We start from the raw sequence: 22,913 nt of genomic DNA, 5'->3' as shown, positions 1-22,913 counted from the left end.
ATAACCCCCCACTTTTGCCATTCATATCATATTGAAGTATACTAATAGAGAACAATAGAAAGAAATCAAGAGCTAGCTATGGCAGAGCAACACAAGGTGATCCTACACGGGATGTGGGCTAGCCCTTTTGTGAAGAGGGTGGAGTTGGCACTTAAACTCAAGGGTATACCTTACGATTATGTGGAAGAAGATTTAGCTAACAAAAGTGAACTGCTCCGAAAATACAATCCTGTCTACGAGAAGGTTCCTGTTTTTGTTCACAATGGAAACGTCATTTCTGAGTCCGTGGTGATCCTTGAGTATATATTGATGAAACATGGAAAGATGGCCCAAAATTGATGCCTGATGATCGCTATAAAAGAGCACAAGCACGTTTGTGGTGTCTAGGGGTGGGAATAGGCTAGGCTGGCCTACAGGGGTCTACGACTTCACCTACATAAAGCCTGGACTGGTCTAGCCTATTTAATTAAAAGGTTAGGCTCAGGCTTTTTTAAAAGCCTATTAAATTAAATAGACCAGGCTTAGGCTTATTAAAAAGTCTTATAAGCCTGATAGACCGGCATATATATATATATATATATATTATTTTTTGGGTACAATTAATATTATTTTTTAAAAAAACTAACAGATTTCATTCCTATAATTAAGTAAAATTTTAATTACAAGGTATGAGTTTCTTTATATTTCTCATTATTTTTATTAGTTTTCTTATTTCTGTTAATAATTCTTTTTTCTATTCCTATTAGGTTTCCTTTTTCTTTTATTACGTTACTATATTTTAGAGCAAATAAAAATTATATCCTATCATATCCTATGTTCCTATACAAAAATCATATCTTATCATATCCTATTATGTTCCTATACAAAAATCATATCTTATCATATCCTATTACGTTCATATACAAAAATCAATCATATCCTATCATATCTTATCTTATAGTGAATATGGAGGAGCTAATGATGAAATGACGTTACTATTAATTTTATTGGTAGATATTTTATGCACCGGTTCTGTTCAAATAGAATGGAGATGTAGGCTTTATTTTTTTGTTGTAATAATTAATATGTTGGTTTGATAGACTTGGATGATATTACCTCAAGTATGAGATTTTCTTTTGTTTTAGATTATTTTATATCATTTGGTGATTTCTGTTTATATTATTAATATATTTTTAGGACTACCAACTAAATTAACGTTAGATTAAAAATTAAGGCAAATTATATATTAAGGCCTTGTTTAGCCTATTATAGAAGGTGTGTTATTTTTTTTTTTTGGTAAAAACAACTAGAAATATTAAAGATTTAATGTGAAGAAGATTTTTAAATAGGCTTTTAAATAGGCTACCAGGCCAGGCTAGGCTTTTAAAAAAGTCAGGCCGAGCCAAAATAAAAGCCTTTGATAGGCTACAGGCCAGGCTCAGACCTCAAAAATTAATCGTAGACTAGGCTCAGACCTTTTAAAGCTTGACCTGACCTGATCTATTCCCATCCCTACTGGTGTCATTTCATTGATGAAAAGGTAATTATATAACTAAGCTTCGTTATTGAAGCAAGCAAGTCTCATAATTTTTTTAATTTTATTTTAGTATTTGAAATTAGTGGCTTAAATGCTTACTTTTTGAGCTAAGATTTTATTTTAAGGAAATATTAAAATCTACATAAATTAGAGAGCTACTAATTATTATTAGTTTAAGTCTATATCGTTGAAATAAAAAGATTAAACTGCTGGAAAATAAGTATTATAGGAGGATTATGACAAAAAAAAATTTGTGGGCAAGTTAAAATTTCTCATGTTGGAGAACTTGGAAGAGATGTTTAGTTACTTAGCTATGTGCAGCATATACGAGGAAAACTTCCAAAACTAAAAGCCTTTGTCGATTTCTTTTGATGCTTGAGTTTATTTTTTTGTTATCTATTAAATAGACTTGTTGGGAAACTAGAACGGAACAGATTTACAACAATCACATAAATAAATTTGATATCACTCTTTAATCTAAAACATTAATGTTTATGTTTATAAATTTTTTCTTTATTTATATAATTCTCATATGTGTGACTTAACCTCACTTATATTTCAACAAAATAAATATTTATTTTATACAATTAAAATTTATAATAATTAAATACTTTTTAATATATAAATTATATTATAAATTAATTTTATAATAAAAAACATTTCTAGCATGTAAATTATATTTTAGATTTATGATAAATAATTTATATTGCAGTACATTTTTCTGAGATTATTGATAATTTTAAAAACATTTAAATTTAATTTTGAAAAAAATATGAAAAAAAATGATAAATTAAAAAAGAAAAAGTGTTAAAGAAAAACTTCTAAAAACGTTTTCATTGAAAGAAAAAATCTTAAAACGTAAAAACACTTCTATCAGATAGTTCCTAAAAACACTCTCTTTACAACTTTTTTAGGGACCATGATGGAAATGTTTTTGCAGAAACTTCCTTTTTAGCCACTCACAAATTATCACAAGCTTTCTTGCCGAAATTAGTAGAAACTGGGTCTCGGATGGGCTCTACAACTTGCAAAGGATCTGCTGTTCTTCAGCATTATTTGTGAGACTGATTGTCTCCAATTGTTCCACCAGAGAAGTTACTTCCAGGACAATTTGGATGATTGTTTTTCTCTTACCCAACTGTTCTCATACTGCTCTTTATCTTTCACGAAGAGATATTGGAAATCAAGTTGCTCATGAGCTTGCCAACTTAGTTTTTTCTTGCAATGATATGTATTGGGTAGAGGATTACCCTCACCAGATTCAGTCTTTTTATTTTTTCTGATTACAAAACTTATCCTATATATCCAGTTAAATAATATACCATTACTTTTTTACCTCAAAAAAAAAAAAAAACACTCTCGTTATAGAATAACTCCTAAGGTCATTCTCATTAAAGATAATTATTATAATTTATATATACAGAGGATAATAACGTTAGAATAATCACAATGACAATACACAAATTAAACTATCAAGTCCTGCAATAATCATGGGTAAAAAAGCACAATTATGAAAAATGAACTTGAATTATAAGCACACTTTGTATAGTTGCATCGATGCATTGACTTCATTTCTAACATAAAATTGTGTAACATTATGTGTTAAGCAAGTGGCTTCAATAACTTAAGAGGAGAGTGAATTAAGTTTAAAAAATTTCCTCTAATAAATTTTAATTTTCTCTTTAAAAGAAATATACAAACTTAGTATGGAGAAAAGAAGTAATGAACGATTTACTTGATGCTTCTTTAAATATGCAAAGTAAAATTAAACTGCAATAAAATAAAAGAGTTTAGGAAAGAGAGAATTGCAAACTCAGTTTTATACTGGTTCGGCCACGTCCTGTGCCTACGTCCAGTCCTCAAGTAATCCACTTGAGATTTCCACTACACTTGTAAATCCCTTTACAACTTCTGAACCACTCAGGGATACCATTTCCTTGTGTTCAGAAAACTTTACAAATCATGAGACCCATTGCCTCTTGATTAACAATAGTTTGCTTTGAAGTACACAAGAATGTTTTTCTCTATTTTAGAGATAAATTATACAACTTGAAGAACTTATAAGAATCCTTAATGATTTTGCAAGTGTTTGGCCAAAGGTTTTCTTGTGAGAGGATAGGACAATGAATGTCCTGAAAAACTCTGAAGAATTTTGAATACAAGTCACATATTTATAGGCCTTTGGTGACCTTTCAAAAAACTTGTGAAGAGTTGTGACTTTTCATAGTTATTTTTGAAATTTTCTCACTGGTAATCGATTACAGATTTATGGTAATCGATTACACAATTACTTTTGAGGAGTTATGACTTTTTAGTTTGAATTTCAAAACTTTTCGTGACTGATAATTGATTACACAATAATGGTAATCGATTATAACTTTTAAAATTTAAATTCAAATTTTTCTGAAATCTGTTTAAAACCATTTTTGCTTCTGGAAATTGATTACAGTCTCTGGTAATCGATTACCAAAGAGAAATACATGATTTTCAAAATGTAATATTTACTTAAAACTTTATAAGATATTTGAAAACTTAAGTCTTTTAAGGCCAAACCTTTGCAACCTCTTTAAGAGATTATTTTAACATATAAAGGACTATTTATAAATCATTTCTCTTGATTTCTTGATCTTGATCTTGACTTGAATCAATGTTGAATAGCTTTAATCTTTTGGCATCATCAAAATCTTCATACAACATATGCACTTACAATCTTCCTTTTTTTGATGAAGACAACAATCTAAAAACAAGATAAACGATATACGATTTGCAATGCGTGCACTCACCCTTACTCCCCCTTAAATTTGCAATTTATTGCCTAGTTTTAGATAAGATCTATCCTTATTTTCTCTCCCCCTTTGGCAACATCAAAAAGCTAGAAAGACCGGAGAAAATATCAAAGCCACAAAATATCTAGAGCAAGCATCACAACCAATAACAAAAACTAATCATCCATTGCAAAACAAAGACTAAATATCCAAAGCAAAGCATAATCCAACCAAATGCTAAATATCCAAAGCAAAGCATAAACCAACCAAATGCTAAAGATCCAAAGAAAAACAAAATTAACCAAGGTGCTAAATAACTAAAAATGTATAGAAAATGTCCAGAAAATTAAGGACTTATAATACTAGAAACGTCTAAGAATCCGCAAGAGGATCAAAGCAACGTCAGATGAAGCTCATGTCGTCTTCAAAACGCATGATTTTCAAAATGTAATATTTACTTAAAACTTTATAAGATATTTGAAAACTTAAGTCTTTTAAGGCCAAACCTTTGCAACCTCTTTAAGAGATTCTTTTAACATATAAAGGACTATTTGTAAATCGTTTCTCTTGATTTCTTGATCTTGACTTGAATCAATGTTGAATAGCTTTAATCTTTTGACATCATCAAAATCTTCATACAACATATGCACTAACATTATGGTAGTTTGGTTAGTCTCGATTATGGTGGAATAGATAGATTACAAAAATATGTTTGTCAAATTTACAAATAGATTAATGAAAGCATGCAATGTTGACAATCTTTACAATTATTCAAATGCAATCAGAGTTATTAGATTATGGACCAGATCAACTCCATATCCAAACCCATGATATATGTTCCAGTTTGCCAACCAAATTCACTAAACAATTCTAAATTCAAACATAGAATAAGTATCATATTTGCTAACAACCCCTTTCAAGAGGCTAGTTGCCAGGTTGGTTTATAGCAGCTAATTTTGACCTCTTTTATTTTTCACATTGAGATAATGAGAGTACTAGACAGAGAAAGAGACATAGTGATGTGATCCTTACTTGGAGTGGATTGCTTGATACAATTTAAAGGGTTTTGGATGATGCCACTTCCAGAGAGGGAAGATAAGTCAAGGTAGACGTCACAAGGATTACCTTGATAAGTCTGAGATTGATTCAATAAGGAACCCATAGAGAAACTCTCACAAAATATTCGCAAAATGCCAAAAGTCCTTCTATTGAAAATGAAATCAATACATATAGTGTATCTGAACAAAAAATAGAAATAGACACGGGCCTTCAAATCAGTTTGGGCCAAAATAACAATGAAAAAAAATAGAAATATAAAAAAAGGAACATATTTGGCATGGGCCTTTAAATTAGTCTGGGTCTTCAACAACAATTAATATTCTTAATAGTGTCTCTGTCTCTGGGCCTTCATCCTTCTCTACTTAGGCCTTGTTAAGTATGTCTGCTACCATTTGTTGGAGGGTATCCATTGACTGTTTGGTCCTACTCCTGGTCATAGGTCCCTGCATTTGATCAGTTTTAGGATTTTCATCATTCACTCCTTCTTGGAAAGCATTTGCCCTTAAATGTTCAAAATCATCACCTGCAACAAATGGAGTCATGTGAGCAACATTAAATGAAGAACTTACTCCATACTCACTTGGAATGTCAATCTTGTAAGCATTGTCATTGATCCTCTCTAGTACTTGGAAAGGTCTGTCTCCTCTAGGTTGAAGTTTGGACTTCCTTTGTTTAGGGAACCTCTCCTTCCTCATGTATACCCAAACCTAATCACCTGGTTCAAGTACCACTTCCTTCCTGTTCTTGTTGGCTTTCTTGGCATAGCTATCATTCTTCTTTGCAATTGGAGCCTTCACATGCTCATGCAATCTTTTCACATACTCAACTTTAGCCTGTGCGTCCTTATACTGAGTGTCTTGGGGATTGCTTTTGTAAGCTGGCCTGTTAGGTAATGAAACTCCTAGAAGGAGATCAATTTGATGTTCTATGCCTCTTGAAGGTGGCAGTCCATGAAGAATCTCCTTGGGAAAGACATCTTTAAATTCCTACAATAAGGGTTCAACACTAGGAGAAGCAGAAATAGTTAACTCATTAGAATTATTAACAAAAACTTTACTGTCTTTGTAGTACAGTAGATAGAGTGGCTCACGAGCAAGTAACATTTTCCTCACTTCACTCGCCTTTTCTACACAATTAAATTTTTTCTCATGTGTATTACTCTTTCTCTCATATGTATCACTTTTTCCCTCACATGTATCACTCTTCTTTTTCCTATTCCTCTTTGGTGTTTCACTCTTTTCTTTCTCTTGTTCTCTCTTTTTCTCATTCTGATTTGGTCATCACACACTTCTCTAGGGGATAGAGGTTTAAGAATAATTTTCTGGTCATGGTACTGGAAAGAAATCTTGTTGGTGAAACCATCATGCATTGCTTTGGTGTCATACTACCTTGGTCTTCCTAACAGTATATGAGTTGCCTCCATTAGAACCACATCACACAACACCCTATCATTGTATCTTCCAATGGTGAGACACACCTCAACCTGCTGAGTCACTTTTACCTCTTCATCTTCACTAAGCCACTGAAGTCTGTATGGCCTAGGATGGGGCTTAGTATCCAAATTCAGTTTGGACACTAACCTAAAACTTGCAACATAGGTACAACTTCCTCCATCAACAATTAAAGAGCAAAGCTTACCATTAATTGTGCATCTGGTGTGTAAGATATTTTCTCTTTGGGTATCGTCTAGTGGTTGCATCTGACTTCCCAAGAGCCTCCTCACCATGAGCATATCACCCTGCATAGCTTCCTCCTTAAGCTCTTCTTCCACTTCTTCTTCTTCACTGATTTCAGATTCACCGGTGATTTCTCCATCTGCCTTCATGATCATGGTCCTCCTGGTTGGACAGTTAGAAGCAATATGTCCTCTGTCCTTGTTGGATAATGAGGCAAAATTATGCTTGGTTCCAGTGCTGGGCGCTGCTGACTTTCCATGTGGAGACTGTGTTGATAGGCTGGATAAGTTGCCTCCCTCCTTCTTGGATCTATTGGTCCAGTTCTGGTTGAAGGTGTTGGATGAGTTCCTTCTTGCCGCGCTTTTCCTCTTCAGTTGTTGTTCAACCCAGACTGCTTTATGCAACAAGTCATCCAATTCCACGTACTCTTGTAATTCAACAACATCTCTAATCTCAGGATTTAGGCCACTCAGAAAATGAGTCATTGTGTCCTCAGTTTCCTCTTCAATATTTGCCCTCACTAGTGCCATCTCCATCTCTTTGTAGTACTCCTCCATAGTCAGACTTCCCTGGGACAGCCTCTGGAGTTTCTATCGCATGGTTCTATTATAGCTAGTTGGAATATACCTCTTTCGCATAACCCTTCTCATCTTAGTCCATGTATCTATCTCCCGACCTTCCTCTCTCATCATCTCTCTGTGATTTTTATTCCACCAAACAAGGGCATAGTCTGAGAATTCAATTGTTGCTAACTTCACCTTCTGTTCTTCAGTATAATCATTGCAGGAGAATACATGCTTAATCTTCATCTCCCAGTCAAGGTAGGTGTCTGGGTCACTCCTGCCTTTGAAAGAAGGTACATTGAGTTTTACTCCCTCCATTCTATTCTGCCCCTCAATTTTGTTTTGCCTCGGTCCATCATTGCCCCTTCTCTTCCCACCATAAGGTCTTCCAGCATTCTGATTCATTTGTTGCTCTAGTCCTTCTATTCGTCCGCAGAGCTCTTCATTGTTACGGTTCAACAAATGTTGCATTTGTGTAGTCATCACATCCAGTAACAAGCACTGAGATCCATCCAGTTGATGATATTCACCACCAACGTCACCAGCTCCTGCCATAATTAAGGAACAAAAAATTCTACAATAATTTAAACAAAGGTTACAGGACCTCGCCACACTCCACTCACGTGTTTCTCTCTTTGATGGTAGTTCACTCATGTTTGATGTCTCAATATAGGCTTTTGTGTGATGTTTTTTTTTCACTCTTGCCTTTTAGCACTCACTCCCTCTTAAGTTCCTGGATGAATCAAATTGGATGCACAAAGGTAATAGACTGAAAAGATAACTTAATTATGGAATAGCAGATTGGATAACAAACTAACATATTGGACAACAAACTAACAAACTCAATAACAGATAGAAGAAACAAAGAGTCAACGAAATTACTTAGTTACAGAGAACACGAAAAACAGAAATAGCATAATGACCTGTAAACTTGAAATGGGCATAACTTTTGCTATGGTTGTCCGTTTGAGACTCACTATATATCAAAACGCTCAGAATTCAGAGGAAAATCCCAAAGAGGGTTTAGTCCATGATTTTTTTTTCCAAAAACACGCCTAGAACTGCCTCAAATTCACATTCAAAGATCAAACACCCACCTTTTTTTTCTTTTTTTTCAAACTTTTTGCAACTTTTCTTTATATATATATATATATATATATATATATATATATATATACAATGCTTTTTTTTTCAAAGTTTTTCTAGGATAATAGACTGTTCCTCAATCAATCAATTCCACTGGTCCAAATTCAATAGACAATTAGGCAATTCATTCAATAGGAAAACAAACAAATATGCAAGTTAGCCCCCAAACAAAATTAGTTCCCAAACAGAATTTGAAACAGAATTTGTAACAATTTTTTTTTTGAAACAGAATGAAGCAAGCAAGAATGAAGCAACAACAAAACAAGAACTAAACAAGATCGAAACAAGAACGCAAAAAAGAACACAACAATATGCAAACAAGAACGCAAAAAGAAACACAAATAACAGAATAGAACATGAACCTGAGAGAAATTACAAAGAAAAAAATAAAAATTGGATAGGATAGAACCTGTAACAAGAGCCGAAACTCTGATTCTAGATGATGTGATCCTTACTAGGAGTGGATCGCTTGATACATGTTACAGAGTTTTGGATGACGCCTCTTCCAAAGAGGGAATATAAGTCAAGGTAGACGCCATAAGAATTACCTTGATAAGTTCGAGATTGTTTCAACAAGGAATCCAGAGAGAAGCTCTAACAAAATATTCACAAAATGCCAAAAGTCTTTTTATTGAAAACGAAATCAATACATATAGTGTATCTAAACAAAAAATAGAAATAGACATGGGCCTTCAAATCAATTTGGGCCAAAATGACAACGAAAAAAATAGAAATATAAAAAAAGAGCATATATTTGGCATGAGCCTTCAAATTAGTTTGGGCCTTCAGCAACAATTAATATTCTTGGTAGTGCCTCTACCTCTGGGCCTTCATCCTTCTCCACTTGGGCCTTGTTAAGTATGTCTGCTACCATTTGTTGGAGGGTATCCACTAACTGTTTGGTCCTACTCCTGGTCACATGTCCTTGTATTTAAGCAGTTTTAGGATTCTCATCACATACTATATAGTTGAAATGTTGAAGAATATTACACTTACATTATCATGATGTTCTTATATTATATTAATGCTAATTTGACTTAGAAGCTTATTTACCTAGATTGTTTAATGTCTTATCATCACTTGAAAGATAAAGAAACATTAGAAAAATATGCAGTTGACTCCCAGAAACTAAACTTTCCTTGGAGAATACGAAATTAATTCACTATACATGGAAAAATATATATTGTTTTGCTCACTACGCTTAAATTATGACCAGATTTGAATTAAATCAATTCACATTGACATTTACATTTGGAGTATTATATTCTATCTCCACATGGAAAACTTGGGGAGAAAGTTCAAAACAATTTATATAAACACAACCACTGGCCTAGCATGAACTCATCATCAATTCATCATATCCAATACAACATACGAGAGAATTAGTCTATAGCAATGACAGAGCAAGACAAGGTGATCCTACACGGGATGTGGTCCAGCCCTTAATTTGAAGGGCATACCTCATGAGTATGTGGAAGAAGACTTGAGAAATAAGAGTGATTTGCTTCTCAAGTACAACCCTATTCACAAGAAGGTCCCTGTACTTGTTCATAATGGAAAGGCCATAGCTAAATCCATGGTGATCCTTGAGTATATTGATGAAACCTGGAAGGACGGTCCTAAACTTCTTCCAAGTGATTCCTACAAAAGAGTGCAAGCTCGCTTCTGGTGTCATTTCATCCAGGATGAGGTAATTAACTAGGTTTACTTATTTTAATTATTAGACCATATCATTGCATGTGTTGTGTTGCTTCCATAATGTTAATGTTAGTATTATTAGATGCTAAGGTTTTAAATCGTGGTCACAGTTTTGCATTCTTTGATATTTTAGAAAAAAAACACTGCTAATGCAACTACAATTGTGGTCATAGAGACTCTAAAAACCTTAAGAGGAGTATTAAGATCCCACTCTTTCTAACACACTCTCTCATTATTAAAAACTACAAAATAATGAGAGAGGGTCATTAAGTAAGATGCGAGATCCACCAAATTTTATGATTTTTAATCAATTTCAACCAATGAAAGAGATGATCAAGAGAGTGTGTTCTTAGTGTTTTTCTAACCTTAATATTGCGGCCAAAATTACAAGCATAAACCGTTATTAAAAACCTTGAGTAGATGTATAAAAAAGAAAAATGATAATATCAGTCGCTTTCAAACTTAACAACTAACACAAAACAATTGCTGATTTGAGTTGAGATTTTGTTAGCTATGTTGCACATGTTGTAATTGGTGTAATATCACTGCTTTGATATCGCACACCACTTGTTTGGTGAAAGTAGTAACAGAGTGCCAAAAGAACTAGGTAGTGTTTCTATTTCAAAAATTTTCTTTTTTAACTCTAATTAAAACTAAACAAAAATAATTTGGAAAAAATAATATATGCATCTGTAATTTAATCACAAACCAATATCTATGATAAAAATGTTTGAAAGTTATATTAAAAATATTCTTAATAACTATGTTTTTTACACTCATGTAAATTAAAGTGTCAGTTTTTTTTTTTTTTAAGTTTAGTATCCTAACTAGGCGTGGCACCTTCGCAGGGCGGGGGTGGGGAGCACTCCCTTTCTCCCCGTCCCTGAACCTTATCCTGCTCCCTGTCCCCGCTCCCTGTGATGGGGGTATTTTTTGTCTCGTCCCCGTTCCCCGACTCCTCGCGGGGACCTTCGGGGACCCCGCTTTACATTAAAAAATATAAAAAATTATTAAAAAAAATACAATTTTTTTGTTTTATCTCAAATTTTCAACAATAATAAATTTAAGGTTTAATTCTAAGTTTAAAACATGACTAAAAATACCAAAATAAATCAATAATAATAGTAATAAAATCACACAAGCATCCAAGAAATATCTAAGTACACATTAATGTTACAGTATTACACAATAAAAACAATAAAACTAGCATAACATTATAAGTCTTCGTACAATAAATTAACATCATCATATTGAATCAAGTCTTCATACTGTAGAAGCAAGCTTCATGATTGAATCAAGATTGAGTCATGAATCAAGATTGATTCATGATGATGAATCAAGATTGATTCAAGGTGTTTTGATGATAACAAAGATGATGACAAAAAGCCCAAGAGAATGACTTCAAGATTGAGTCAAGAACAATTCAAGAATCAAGTTTCAAGAATCAAGAATAAAGAATAATCAAGATCAAGATTCAAGACTCAAGAATCAATAATCAAGAAAAGACTCAATCAAGATAAGTACTAAAAAGTTTTTCAAAATATTGAGTAGCACATGAAGTTTTCACAAAAGCTTTTACCAAAGAGTTTTTACTCTCTGGTAATCGATTACCAGTAGTAAAGTTTGTTTTCAAAAGCTTTCAAACTGAATTTACAATGTTCCAATTAATTTCAAAATGGTGTAATCGATTACAAGATTTTGGTAATCGATTACCAGTGTGTTTGAACGTTGAAATTCAAATTCAATTGTGAAGAGTCACATCCTTTCACAAAAATGCTTTGTGTAATCGATTACCAGTGATACGTTTTGAATAAAAATCAAAAGATGTAACTCTTCCAATGGTTTTCAAGTTTTTCTAAAGGTTATAACTCTTCTAATGGTTTTCTTGACCAGACATGAAGAGTCTATAAAAGCAAGACTTTGACTTGCATTTCAGAATTCATTCATAGCAATTATTACAATCCTTTACAATCTTTGAATCTCTTTGAACATCTTCTTCTTCTTCTTCCTTTGCCAAAAGCTTTCTAAAGTTTTCTGGTTTTCTAGACCTTGAAAACAAAAGTGTGCTATTCATCTTTTTCATTCCCTTCTCCCTTTGCCAAAAAGAATTCGCCAAGGACTAACCGCCTGAATTCTTTTTGTGTCTCTCTTCTCCCTTTTCCAAAAGAACGAAGGACTAACCGCCTAAATTATTTTGTGTCTCCCTTCTCCCTTGTCAAAAAATTCAAAACGACACAGTCTGAGAATTCTTTTGATTCTCCCCTTTCCCATAAACAAAAGATTTCAAAGGACTAACCGCATGAGAATTCTTTTGTTTCCCCCTTCACAAAGTTTCGAAGGACTAACCGCCTGAGAACTTTGTCTTAACACATTGGAGGGTACATCCTTTGTGGTACAAGTAGAGGGTATATCTACTTGGGTTGTTGTGACTGAGAACAAGAGAGGGTACATCTCTTGTGGATCAGTTCTAGTGTAGGGTACATCCACTAGGTTGTTCAAAGAGAACAAGGGAGGGTACATCCCTTGTGGATCTTTGCTTGTAAAGGATTTTACAAGGTTGAAAAGAAATCTCAAGGACCGCAGGTTGCTTGGGGATTGGATGTAGGCACGGGTTGTTGCCGAACCAGTATAAAACTCTTGTGTTTGTCTTCTTCTTCCCTACACTCTTTAATTTCCACTGTGCACTTTAATTATCGCTTTTACTTTTGGTTAAAGTCTCTATTTCTGTTCTTTACTTTCTAGTAAAAGCATAATTGAATCTAGTAACATTAAGAAGGTAAGTTTTAATTAGTAAAGGTTCATTAATAATTAATTCAACCCCCCCTTCTTAATTATTCCGAGGCCACTTAATCCAACAAGTGGTATCAGAGCAGGTATCTTGTAGAAAGTTTAACCACTTCAAGATTTATGGCCTCTTCAAATTCTTTGTTTCCTGAAGGAAATTCCATTCATAAACCACCTATCTTCAACGGTGAAGGTTACCACTATTGGAAAACCCGTATGAAGATTTTCATTGAAGCCATAGATTTAAACATTTGGGAAGCAATAGAAATAGGACCTTACATACCCACTGTAGTAGATGTAAGCACAAGTACCACAACACAAAAACCTAGAGATATGTGGACAGAAGAAGATAAAAGAAGAATCCAGTATGATCTTAAAGCCAAAAACATTATTACTTCAGCCCTAGGAATAGATGAGTATTTTAGAGTGTCAAACTACACAAATGCCAAGGAGATGTGGGATACTCTCCAACTTCCACATGAAGGCACCACTGATGTAAAAAGATCTAGAGTAAATACCCTTACACATGAATATGAATTGTTTAGGATGAACCCTAATGAAAACATTCATAGCATGTATAAAAGATTTACACATATAGTTAACCATCTTGCCTCTTTAGGAAAAATCTTCCCTAATGAAGATCTAATTAATAAAGTTTTAAGATGCTTAAGTAGGGAATGACAACTCAAGGTAACTGCTATTTCTGAAAGTAAAGATCTTTCTTCTATGTTTCTTGCTACTTTGTTTGGAAAATTGCAGGAACATGAAATGGAACTCCAACGTCTTAATCAAAATGAAGAAATCGACAAAAAGAAGAGAAGTATAGCAATTAAAGCCTCATCATCAATACAAGAAGAAAATGAAGAAGAAGATTCAAATGATGAAGAAGACTTCTTACTCTTTGTGAAGAAGTTCCAGAAATTTCTCAAGAGAAGAAGAATCGAGAGGCGTCAGAACTTCAACAATGGAAGAAGATCACAAGAAGACTCTCAAGTTCTTAGATGTTACAAATGCAACCAACTTGGTTACATCAAAGCTAATTGTCCTTCAAATGAAGAATGGCCTGAGAAAAGTGATAAGAAAGCTATGATGAAAGAAGGACCAAGAAGGCCTACATTGCATGGGATGACAATGATTCATCCGACGGTTCAGAAAAGGAGATCAACCTTCTAACCAAGGATTATGAGAGTGATGAGAACATTTCTCAAGAAGATTAAGTAAAAAGCAAAAAGTATGACTTTCATCTTTGAAGATCTAGATACCTTTAATCATGAAAAAGGTAACATCAAAACCTTTCTCTTTTGAAAGTTTATTTTGGTTGAAATTTTCTTTTCAATTAATTTGATTATTATGACTAACAAAATTTTTATTTGTTTGTCTTGAATGATTGAAATTGTGAGTATGTGTTTATATGTTCTTGATTGAGTTAATTTTTCTTTCTCAAAGCATGAAGTCTCCTTTAGAAATTTGATAATATTTATGATCTTTACTCTTTAATACTTGAGTTGAGTTGATTATTGTGATAGAATTGAATATATATATATATATATATATATATATATTTCCTTTAAATAATTATGCATGATTTTGAATATGATATGTGAATTACTTGATTAAGATTCATTCATAAAGTATTTTTTAATATATATTTTCTTTAAGAAAGTATTTTGACATTCATTCAAATCCTTTTTCCCTTAAAAGTCAGTCAGCCTTTATTTTTGGCTAAAATGCTTTCTAGTAATCGATTACCATATTAGTTTAATCGATTATAGGCAGTTAAAGTAAGATGTAATCGATCACAAAATTCTGTAATCGATTACAACGCGTCCCTGCCCCTATATATTCAAAATTCAAAATCAGAAATTTGCATCTTCTCTCTTTTTCGAAAACCCTCGTTCCCAATTCTCCTTTCTATCATATCTCACTCATTTCTTGCCCCAATCACTCCCCCACAGAGTCCAAACTTCATCTTTTTTCATTCTATTTCATTTGAACTGATTGAAATTTCAAATAATCCCTTCAAATGGTGGAACCATCAAAGAAGCGAAAGGGTTCTTCGAGTCGGAGTCAATGACATTCTGAGACTCAGGAAACGCCTATTCCTTCCTTTATTTCCTCTTCATCATTGTTCTCATCTGAAGAACAACGGATACGATACACAAATCTTTTCTCTTCACGTTCCATTATTGATCCAAAATTCATTGATATGGATTTCTTTTCAAATGAGAGTTTTGAATGCATTCAAGCATTTAAAAACTCCAATCTTATTCCTTTCATGTCTTTAAAATTTCCTGTTTACTCTGATTTAGTTAAAGCCTTCTATTCAAACCTAGAAATCCAAGAAGGCACTTTAATTTCTGAAGTTTATGGGATTAAAATGGTCATTGACCAATCCCTATTCTATGATTTAACCCAATTATCCAGTGAAGGTGTACTATTTGGAGGTACACTGATTGATGATTGGAAATATGAATTCTCTGTGCATGATGCCCGCCGGTTGGTTTTCACCAACCAAGCGGATATGACCGGAAGGCTTCTTGCCGGTTCATTGGCTTTTGAAAGCCGCATCCTTCATTATCTCATTGTGAGTATCTTGCTTCCAAGATCTTCAAACCTTGCACAGGTTTCTAAAGAAGATCTTATTGTTATGTGGGCTTTTCATAAAGGCCGACAAATTGATTGGGCACACTTAGTCCGATATCGCATGCATAAGGCATTGCGATTAAATGCTCTATTGCCATATCCACACCTAGTCACCCTATTTCTTCAACACTTCAACATCCCTCTTGATTCTGAACCTTATGTTCCATTCAAGAGATCCTTTCTAATAGGTGCTACAGTGATTTCATCCTTTGGTTACCGTAAAGAGCATGATGACTCTTAGGTGAAAAAGGGTGCTCAACCCATCGATGAAGAAAGACACTTACATGGTGGAGAAGATTCCTCTCTTCTTCAAAAGATTTTGGACAGGTTTGATGGTCTTCAAACCTTTGTTGGTGAAAGGTTTGATACCTTGGAGTTACAAGTGGACATGTGATTCAATGAGATGGAGTCAAGGATCACCAAGGTCGAAGAAGATGTTTCTTACATTCGTACAAGCTTTGATCTACCACCACCACCGCCACCATCATCTTAGTTTTCTATTATTATTAGTACTTTGATTTCTAGCCGTGTATTTGGCTATATTATTATGACATTTGAACAATTTAGTATTTCTTTTATTTGCATGGTATGATTGAACAATTATGAATTATGTTATATGACTATGTGATTTTTATATATTTGATCTATTCATGTTTCTTGCTTCATGATTGGTTTATACTCATTAATGAATGTCTTGTGTATGATTAGTAGTGTATGTATGTTTTTTTTTTCTTGTTACGCAGTTTGGCTTTTTGTTGATGCCAAAGAGGGAGAGAAATAGGGATTAAATCAAGAACACACATAAGTAATTAACTTAATTTCAAGTGAAGCATAAACTCAAAAACAAAGGGGGAGAATATGGAAAATTAAGTGAGAGATCGACTAGGAAAAAGTGTGTGTATGTGTTTCTTGATTTCAGGGTTGTCATCATAAAAAAAGGGGAGATTGTAGAAGCAAGCTTCATGATTGAATCAAGATTGAGTCATGATGATGAATCAAGATTGATTCAAGGTGTTTTGATGATAACAAAGATGATGACAAAAAGCCAAAGAGAATGACTTCAAGATTGAGTCAAGAACAATTCAAGAATAAAGAATCAAGTTTCAAGTTTCTAGTTTCAAGAATCAAGAATCAAGAATCAAGAATCAAGAATAATCAAGATCAAGATTCAAGAATCAAGAAAAGACTCAATCAAGATAAGTACTAAAAAGTTTTTCAAAACATTGAGTAGCACATGAAGTTTTCACAAAAGCTTTTACCAAAGAGTTTTTACTCTCTGGTAATCGATTACCAGTTTACTGTAATCGATTACCAGTTCAAAAGCTTTCAAACTGAATTTATAACGTTCCAATTAATTTCAAAATGGTGTAATCGATTACAAGATTTTGGTAATCGATTACCAGTGTGTTTGAACGTTGAAATTCAAATTCAATTGTGAAGAGTCACATCCTTTCACAAAAATGCTTTATGTAATCGATTACAATGATTTGGTAATCGATTACCAATGATACGTTTTGAATAAAAATCAAAAGATGTAACTCTTCCAATGGTTTTCTAGTTTTCTAAAGGTTATAACTCTTCTAATGGTTTTCTTGACCAGACATGAAGAGTCTATAAAAGCAAGACCTTGACTTGCATTTCAGAATTCATTCATAACAATTATTACAATCCTTTACAATCTTTGAATCTCTTTGAACATCTTCTTCTTCTTCTTCCTTTGCCAAAAGCTTTCTAAAGTTTTCTGGTTTTCTAAACCTTGAAAACAAAAGTGTGCTATTCATCTTTTTCATTCCCTTCTCCCTTTGCCAAAAAGAATTCGCCAAGGACTAACCGCCTGAATTCTTTTTGTGTCTCTCTTCTCCCTTTTTCAAAAGAACGAAGGACTAACCGCCTGAATTCTTTTATGTCTCCCTTCTCCCTTGTCAAAGAATTCAAAACGACACAGTCTGAGAATTCTTTTGATTCTTCCCTTTCCCATAAACAATAGATTTCAAAGGACTAACCGCCTGAGAACTTTGTCTTAATACATTGGAGGATACATCCTTTGTGGTACAAGTAGATGGTACATCTACTTGGGTTGTTGTGACTGAGAACAAGAGAGGGTATATCTCTTGTGGATCATTTCTAGTGGAGGGTACATCCACTAGGTTGTTCAAAGAGAACAAGGGAAGGTACATCCCTTGTGGATCTTTGCTTGTAAAGGAGTTTACAAGGTTGAAAAGAAATCTCAAGGATCGCAGGTCGCTTGGGGATTGGATGTAGGCATGGGTTGTTGCTGAACCAGTATAAAACTCTTGTGTTTGTCTTCTTCTTCCCTACACTCTTTAATTTCCGTTGTGCACTTTAATTATCGCTTTTACTTTTGGTTAAAGTCTCTATTTCTGTTCTTTACTTTCTAGTAAAAGCATAACTGAATCTAGTAACATTAAGAAGGATAAGTTTTAATTTGTAAAGGTTCATTAATAATTAATTCAACCCCCCCTTCTTAATTATTCCGAGGCCACTTGATCCAACACATACTTCCATCCAAGTGCAATGAAACATCTTCAACATCAAACCTACACAATAAAACATGTAAATATGTGTTTAGAAAATATAAAAATGTCATGAATTAATATAATAAAATTTTCATATCATTGGCGTTGTTGTGTCTGCATCGTCAACTATTGAGCAAAATTCCATCTTTGATTTTAAGGAACTGAATGACACAATTATAGAATCATTAAAATAAATTAATTGCTTAGAAGAAAAATTTACAAGTAAAATTAAATTTATTACCTTCAATCTCATTACGCAATCAATCTTAAGAGCACATCAATGCCTCAACTGTCTTCATTTAATTTGCTACGATATGGAGTCAGAAACTATCCACCAATGCTAAATGCAGACTTAGAAGCAACCGTTAAGATAGGAATAACTAGAAAGTCTTTAGCAATCCTTTGCAAAGTAGGATACTTGACTCCAATGTTTTTCCAATATCCCAAAATGTCAAAGTTACTAATATTTGATTGATTAAACAATACAGGCTCCTCCAAGTATAAATCCAATTCAAATTTAACACAATCACCAAAATTATTATCCAAACCAGACACTATTGAAGATGAAGTGGAAATAGAAGTAGTCCTCTTTTCCCTAGATTGATATTCAGAAACCAAATCTTCTAATAATTTTGTCACCTTATTCAATTGATTTGTTCTTTCACATCCATACATGAGAAGAAAAAAATAATTTAGCAACTTCATTTTCAACCTAAGGTCCAAAATAACCCCTATTGTCATCACCCCATTGATCATGCCCCAATACTTCTCAAACTTGGGAATCATACTGTCAGCCATACCTTGAATTGTGCTATTAGAAGAAAAAATTCATTCATTCAAAGCTAATCGAATTTCACACACTTTTGGAAAATAAACATTTGATGTTGGATATTGTGTACCCGAAAATAACTTAGTAACTTTATAAAAGATTTCCAACTTCTCACAAATTTCAGTTGCCATTTTCCAATCATCATCACTTGGCAATGACTTATATTGTGGCTCTCGTTGAGTCAAACGCTTGAAAACTTCAAGATATGGCAATGTAGAAACAAACATTAAATAAGTTGAATTCCATCTAGTTCTACAATCCATCCTAAGTTTCTTTGAATAAGGAATTTCCAATTGTTCACAAGCCTCAATAAATTTTTCTTCCCTCTTAGGTGTTCCAACCCAAAAGGAAACACTATCCCTAATCTTCTCAATGGAATTATGGATAATTGACATTCCATCCTTCACAATCAAGTTTAAAATATGGGCACAACACCGCATATGGAAGTAAGTCCCTCCCAAAATAAATGAACTACATCCAAACTTGCTAAGAATTTTAGGAATCATTGCATCATTAGTACTACAATTATCAACAGTTATTGTAGATACCTTTCTATCTAGATTCCATTAAAAAAAATGTTCAATTAAAATCTCTGCAAGAACTTCAGCAGTATGCGGTGCAGGAACATACATAAACCTAAAATAAAATAATTATTCATCTTAAAACCAAGTTCTATGAATACATGTTACTATAACTACACATATTACCAATTATATAAAATTAAAATCATAAAAATTTCAAGTGAATGATTATTTACCTCATAAGCCGACTTTGCAAATTCCAATTGTTATCAATGAAATAGGCTGTAATAGTCATATAGCCTTTGTTTTGATTCGATGCAGTCCACAAGTCCGTTGTTATAGCTATGCGACTTGAATTTTTTTGAATTAGCTTCATAGTTTTGGCCCCTTCACTCTCATAGAACTTTAGTATATCCAACTTGAATGTATTACGAGATATTACTTTGAACAAAGGTTGGACAACATTACAAAACCTTTGAAACCCAATGTGATCAGCCATAGCAAGAGGGTATTCATGCAATGCAATCATCTTTGTCAATTCTATCCTAGCAGCATCTTGATTAAAGGTATAGTTTCCAACTATAATAGATTCGCCTCTATCTCCTACTGAAGATGATGATTGTTGAAGAGTTTTTAGTATTGATTGCTTTGGACCCCTCACTGTTCGAATCTTACAGGTCTAATGTGGTCATGCAAATGCTTCGTACTTGATCTTGTATCACCACCAAGTTTCTTTTCACAATATTTACATATAGCTTTCCATTTTCCCTCTATTTTCTTTCTTTTGAAGTGGGTCCAAGCAGTGGAAGTTAATCCTCTTTTATTTGGACTTCTTTCAACATCTTCAACTTCTTCTATATTTGGAGAATTTTCTGCTTCTTCCACCGGATTGCTTTGTGCGTCATTAACAACTTGTTGTGTTTCTAATGGAGCAATACTATTAACAGATGGATCAATAGGCGTACCCATTTTTTGTACAACAAACAAGTAACAAAATTTACAAATATGAGTCATGTAAAATTGCAAATGCACAAATCTGACTCTTATTGCTAGATTAAAAATTTTTAACTCAATGAATCAGCTAAACAAAACATCACAATAAGCTAGCAGCAGAACAAAGAATTGAAAATACAACAGAAATAAATAAATAAATAAAGAAAATAGAGGAAGAACAATTCGAAGTTGCGAAACCCAGAAATGCACAGTGCGACTCGAAGAAGAAAAAGGTGCAACGAAAGCTTCCACGAGTTCACAACTGAAATGAATAGTGAAAAAGGAACGGTGAAGAAGGAACGGTGAAACGAATGGTGAAGAAGCGAAGAAGTGAAGAGGGTGAAGACAGTGTGAAACGGCGAAATGAACGGTGAAGAAGTGAAGAAGGAATGAAGGTGAAGCAGTGAAGAAGGAACAAAGGTGAAGAAGGAAGTCAAGGAACGAAATCTGAATATTTGATGCGACATTTTAGGATTTGGGTAATGTTTGTGTCTTTGTGACTTGTGAGATATTACTTATATATATGATAATTTTATTTTGTATTTTTTTTACTAGTAAAATACTATATTAAACTTTATATTTATGTTATACATATTATAAGTTATAAGGATATATAAGTAAAATTCTATATACGCAGAGATACGGGGACCCTACGGCGCGGGGAGCATAGTCCCCGTCCCCGAATTAGTTGCGGGGGGTTTTTTCATCCCCATCCCTGTCCCCGCGGGGAATTTTTCCCCGACCGTAGGGCCCCGAATGGGGCAGTCCTCGCGGGGATCCCCGAGTTGTGGGGAGAATTGTCATGCCTAATCCTAACTGGAATATATAGGATATCCTATTTTGAATTAGGGAAAATCAAACTTCTTGCTTAAACCATAATCTTAATTTTGTTCTAATGCATGTTTTTTCCCCTTTATTTTTTTGTTCTAGTTGATGGGGAGCAGTTTTCTAGTAGTCAAAGCTGATGGAGAAGTGCAACAAAATACCATTGACCACGTGTATGAGAAACTGAAAGTACTAGAAGATGGAATGAAGACCTATCTGGGAGAAGGCAATGTTAGTGTTGAAAACAACTGGAACCTTGGCATTGCATTTTGTGCTTTATGTGGAGCCTACAACGCTCATGAAGAAGTTCTTGGCATGAAGTTCATAGTGCCAGAAAAGTTTCATATGCTATTTTCTTGGTTGATGGCTATTGTTGAGGTTGAAACGGTGAAAAAGGCAATTCCTCCACATGAAAAAACAATGGGAATTCTTCAGTTTTTTAGGCAGTCTACACTGAAATCTTCTACCACAGCTTGATACATACTTCAACACTTAAATGGAGTGTCCATCGTTTGCTTCTTCTACAAGTCTTTAATGTATGTATCTTTCAATAACGGGATGCATGAGTAACACCTGAGTATATAAACAGTGATGATATATAGATGCCTTTGTATATTGTTACTTCTTTGGCAAACATACCAAATCACTAAGTAGCATAAAATAGAAAGTGCAAGTATCGTTTTCTCAAAGGACTTGTGTAATATTTGACAATTCATATACTTTTTACTTACTAGACAAAATATAGAGTAAATTTAAATTAACACTGATAGGTTGAAGTTAAGGTAAAAAAAATGAAATAAAACTAATAAAAGGGTATTTTTTAAAGATCTAGATTACAAACAAATGTTGCGAGAAAAGATTATAAAAAGCATTGGCTCGACTTCACTAAACCACTCCTTCATGCATACAGGAGCTATTAATCAATGTTTATCATTCCTTTGTTATCACAAACTCATAAAATGCTCAATCCCTAATTCTTTACAAGAATAGCCTAAGTTCCTTGACTAAACTATCAATCTCTTGCATAGATTAGCCAAGTTACTTGTTTTAAGAAAAGGATTCAAAACTGACTAATGGATCTTACTCTATTCCTAGTAACAATACCTAGTAGGTGCTCTTCTCTGGTTCATAGTTCAAATACATTTTCCAATCACATTCAAACCATAGAATCAAGCAAATGGGTGATCAAGCCAAAACAAGCATTAAGCAAAGAAGAAAACCATATAATGGTGAATAATAAACATGTATTAATAACTCAAAAGATATACATGAGTTTGAGTTTAGTTACATCAAACCCCAACAAGGGAAGGGAGCTTAGCCACTCATGGTTGAAATGAGCATCCTAAATGGTGAAGAGA

General features: G+C 33.6%; 1 protein-coding gene across 1 annotated transcript; it reads left to right on the top strand.

Moving 5' to 3' along the window:
• The first annotated feature begins 78 nt into the window (after positions 1 to 78).
• On the top strand, positions 79 to 22,032 carry LOC114408190 (glutathione S-transferase U9-like). Its single transcript, XM_028371272.1, has 3 exons — positions 79 to 163; positions 10,165 to 10,415; positions 21,661 to 22,032. Exons 1-3 carry the CDS (start codon positions 79 to 81, stop codon positions 22,030 to 22,032), a joined length of 708 nt encoding a protein of 235 aa, XP_028227073.1.
• Positions 22,033 to 22,913: the final 881 nt, after the last annotated feature.

The sequence above is a fragment of the Glycine soja genome, chromosome 4 (assembly GCF_004193775.1).
Source record: "Glycine soja cultivar W05 chromosome 4, ASM419377v2, whole genome shotgun sequence".
Lineage (NCBI taxonomy): Eukaryota > Viridiplantae > Streptophyta > Magnoliopsida > Fabales > Fabaceae > Glycine > Glycine soja.
Note: the sequence above shows the minus strand (reverse complement) of the source record. Positions and strands in the feature narration are given on the sequence as shown.

Coding starts and splice junctions, on each gene's coding strand:
- LOC114408190 (XM_028371272.1), top strand. CDS start 79: ATGGCAGAGCAACACAAGGTGATCCTACACGGGATGTGGGCTAGCCCT. Junction 164..10,164: donor GTTGGCACTTAAACTCAAGG/GTATACCTTACG, acceptor GATGTGGTCCAG/CCCTTAATTTGAAGGGCATA. Junction 10,416..21,660: donor GTCATTTCATCCAGGATGAG/GTAATTAACTAG, acceptor TTTTTGTTCTAG/TTGATGGGGAGCAGTTTTCT.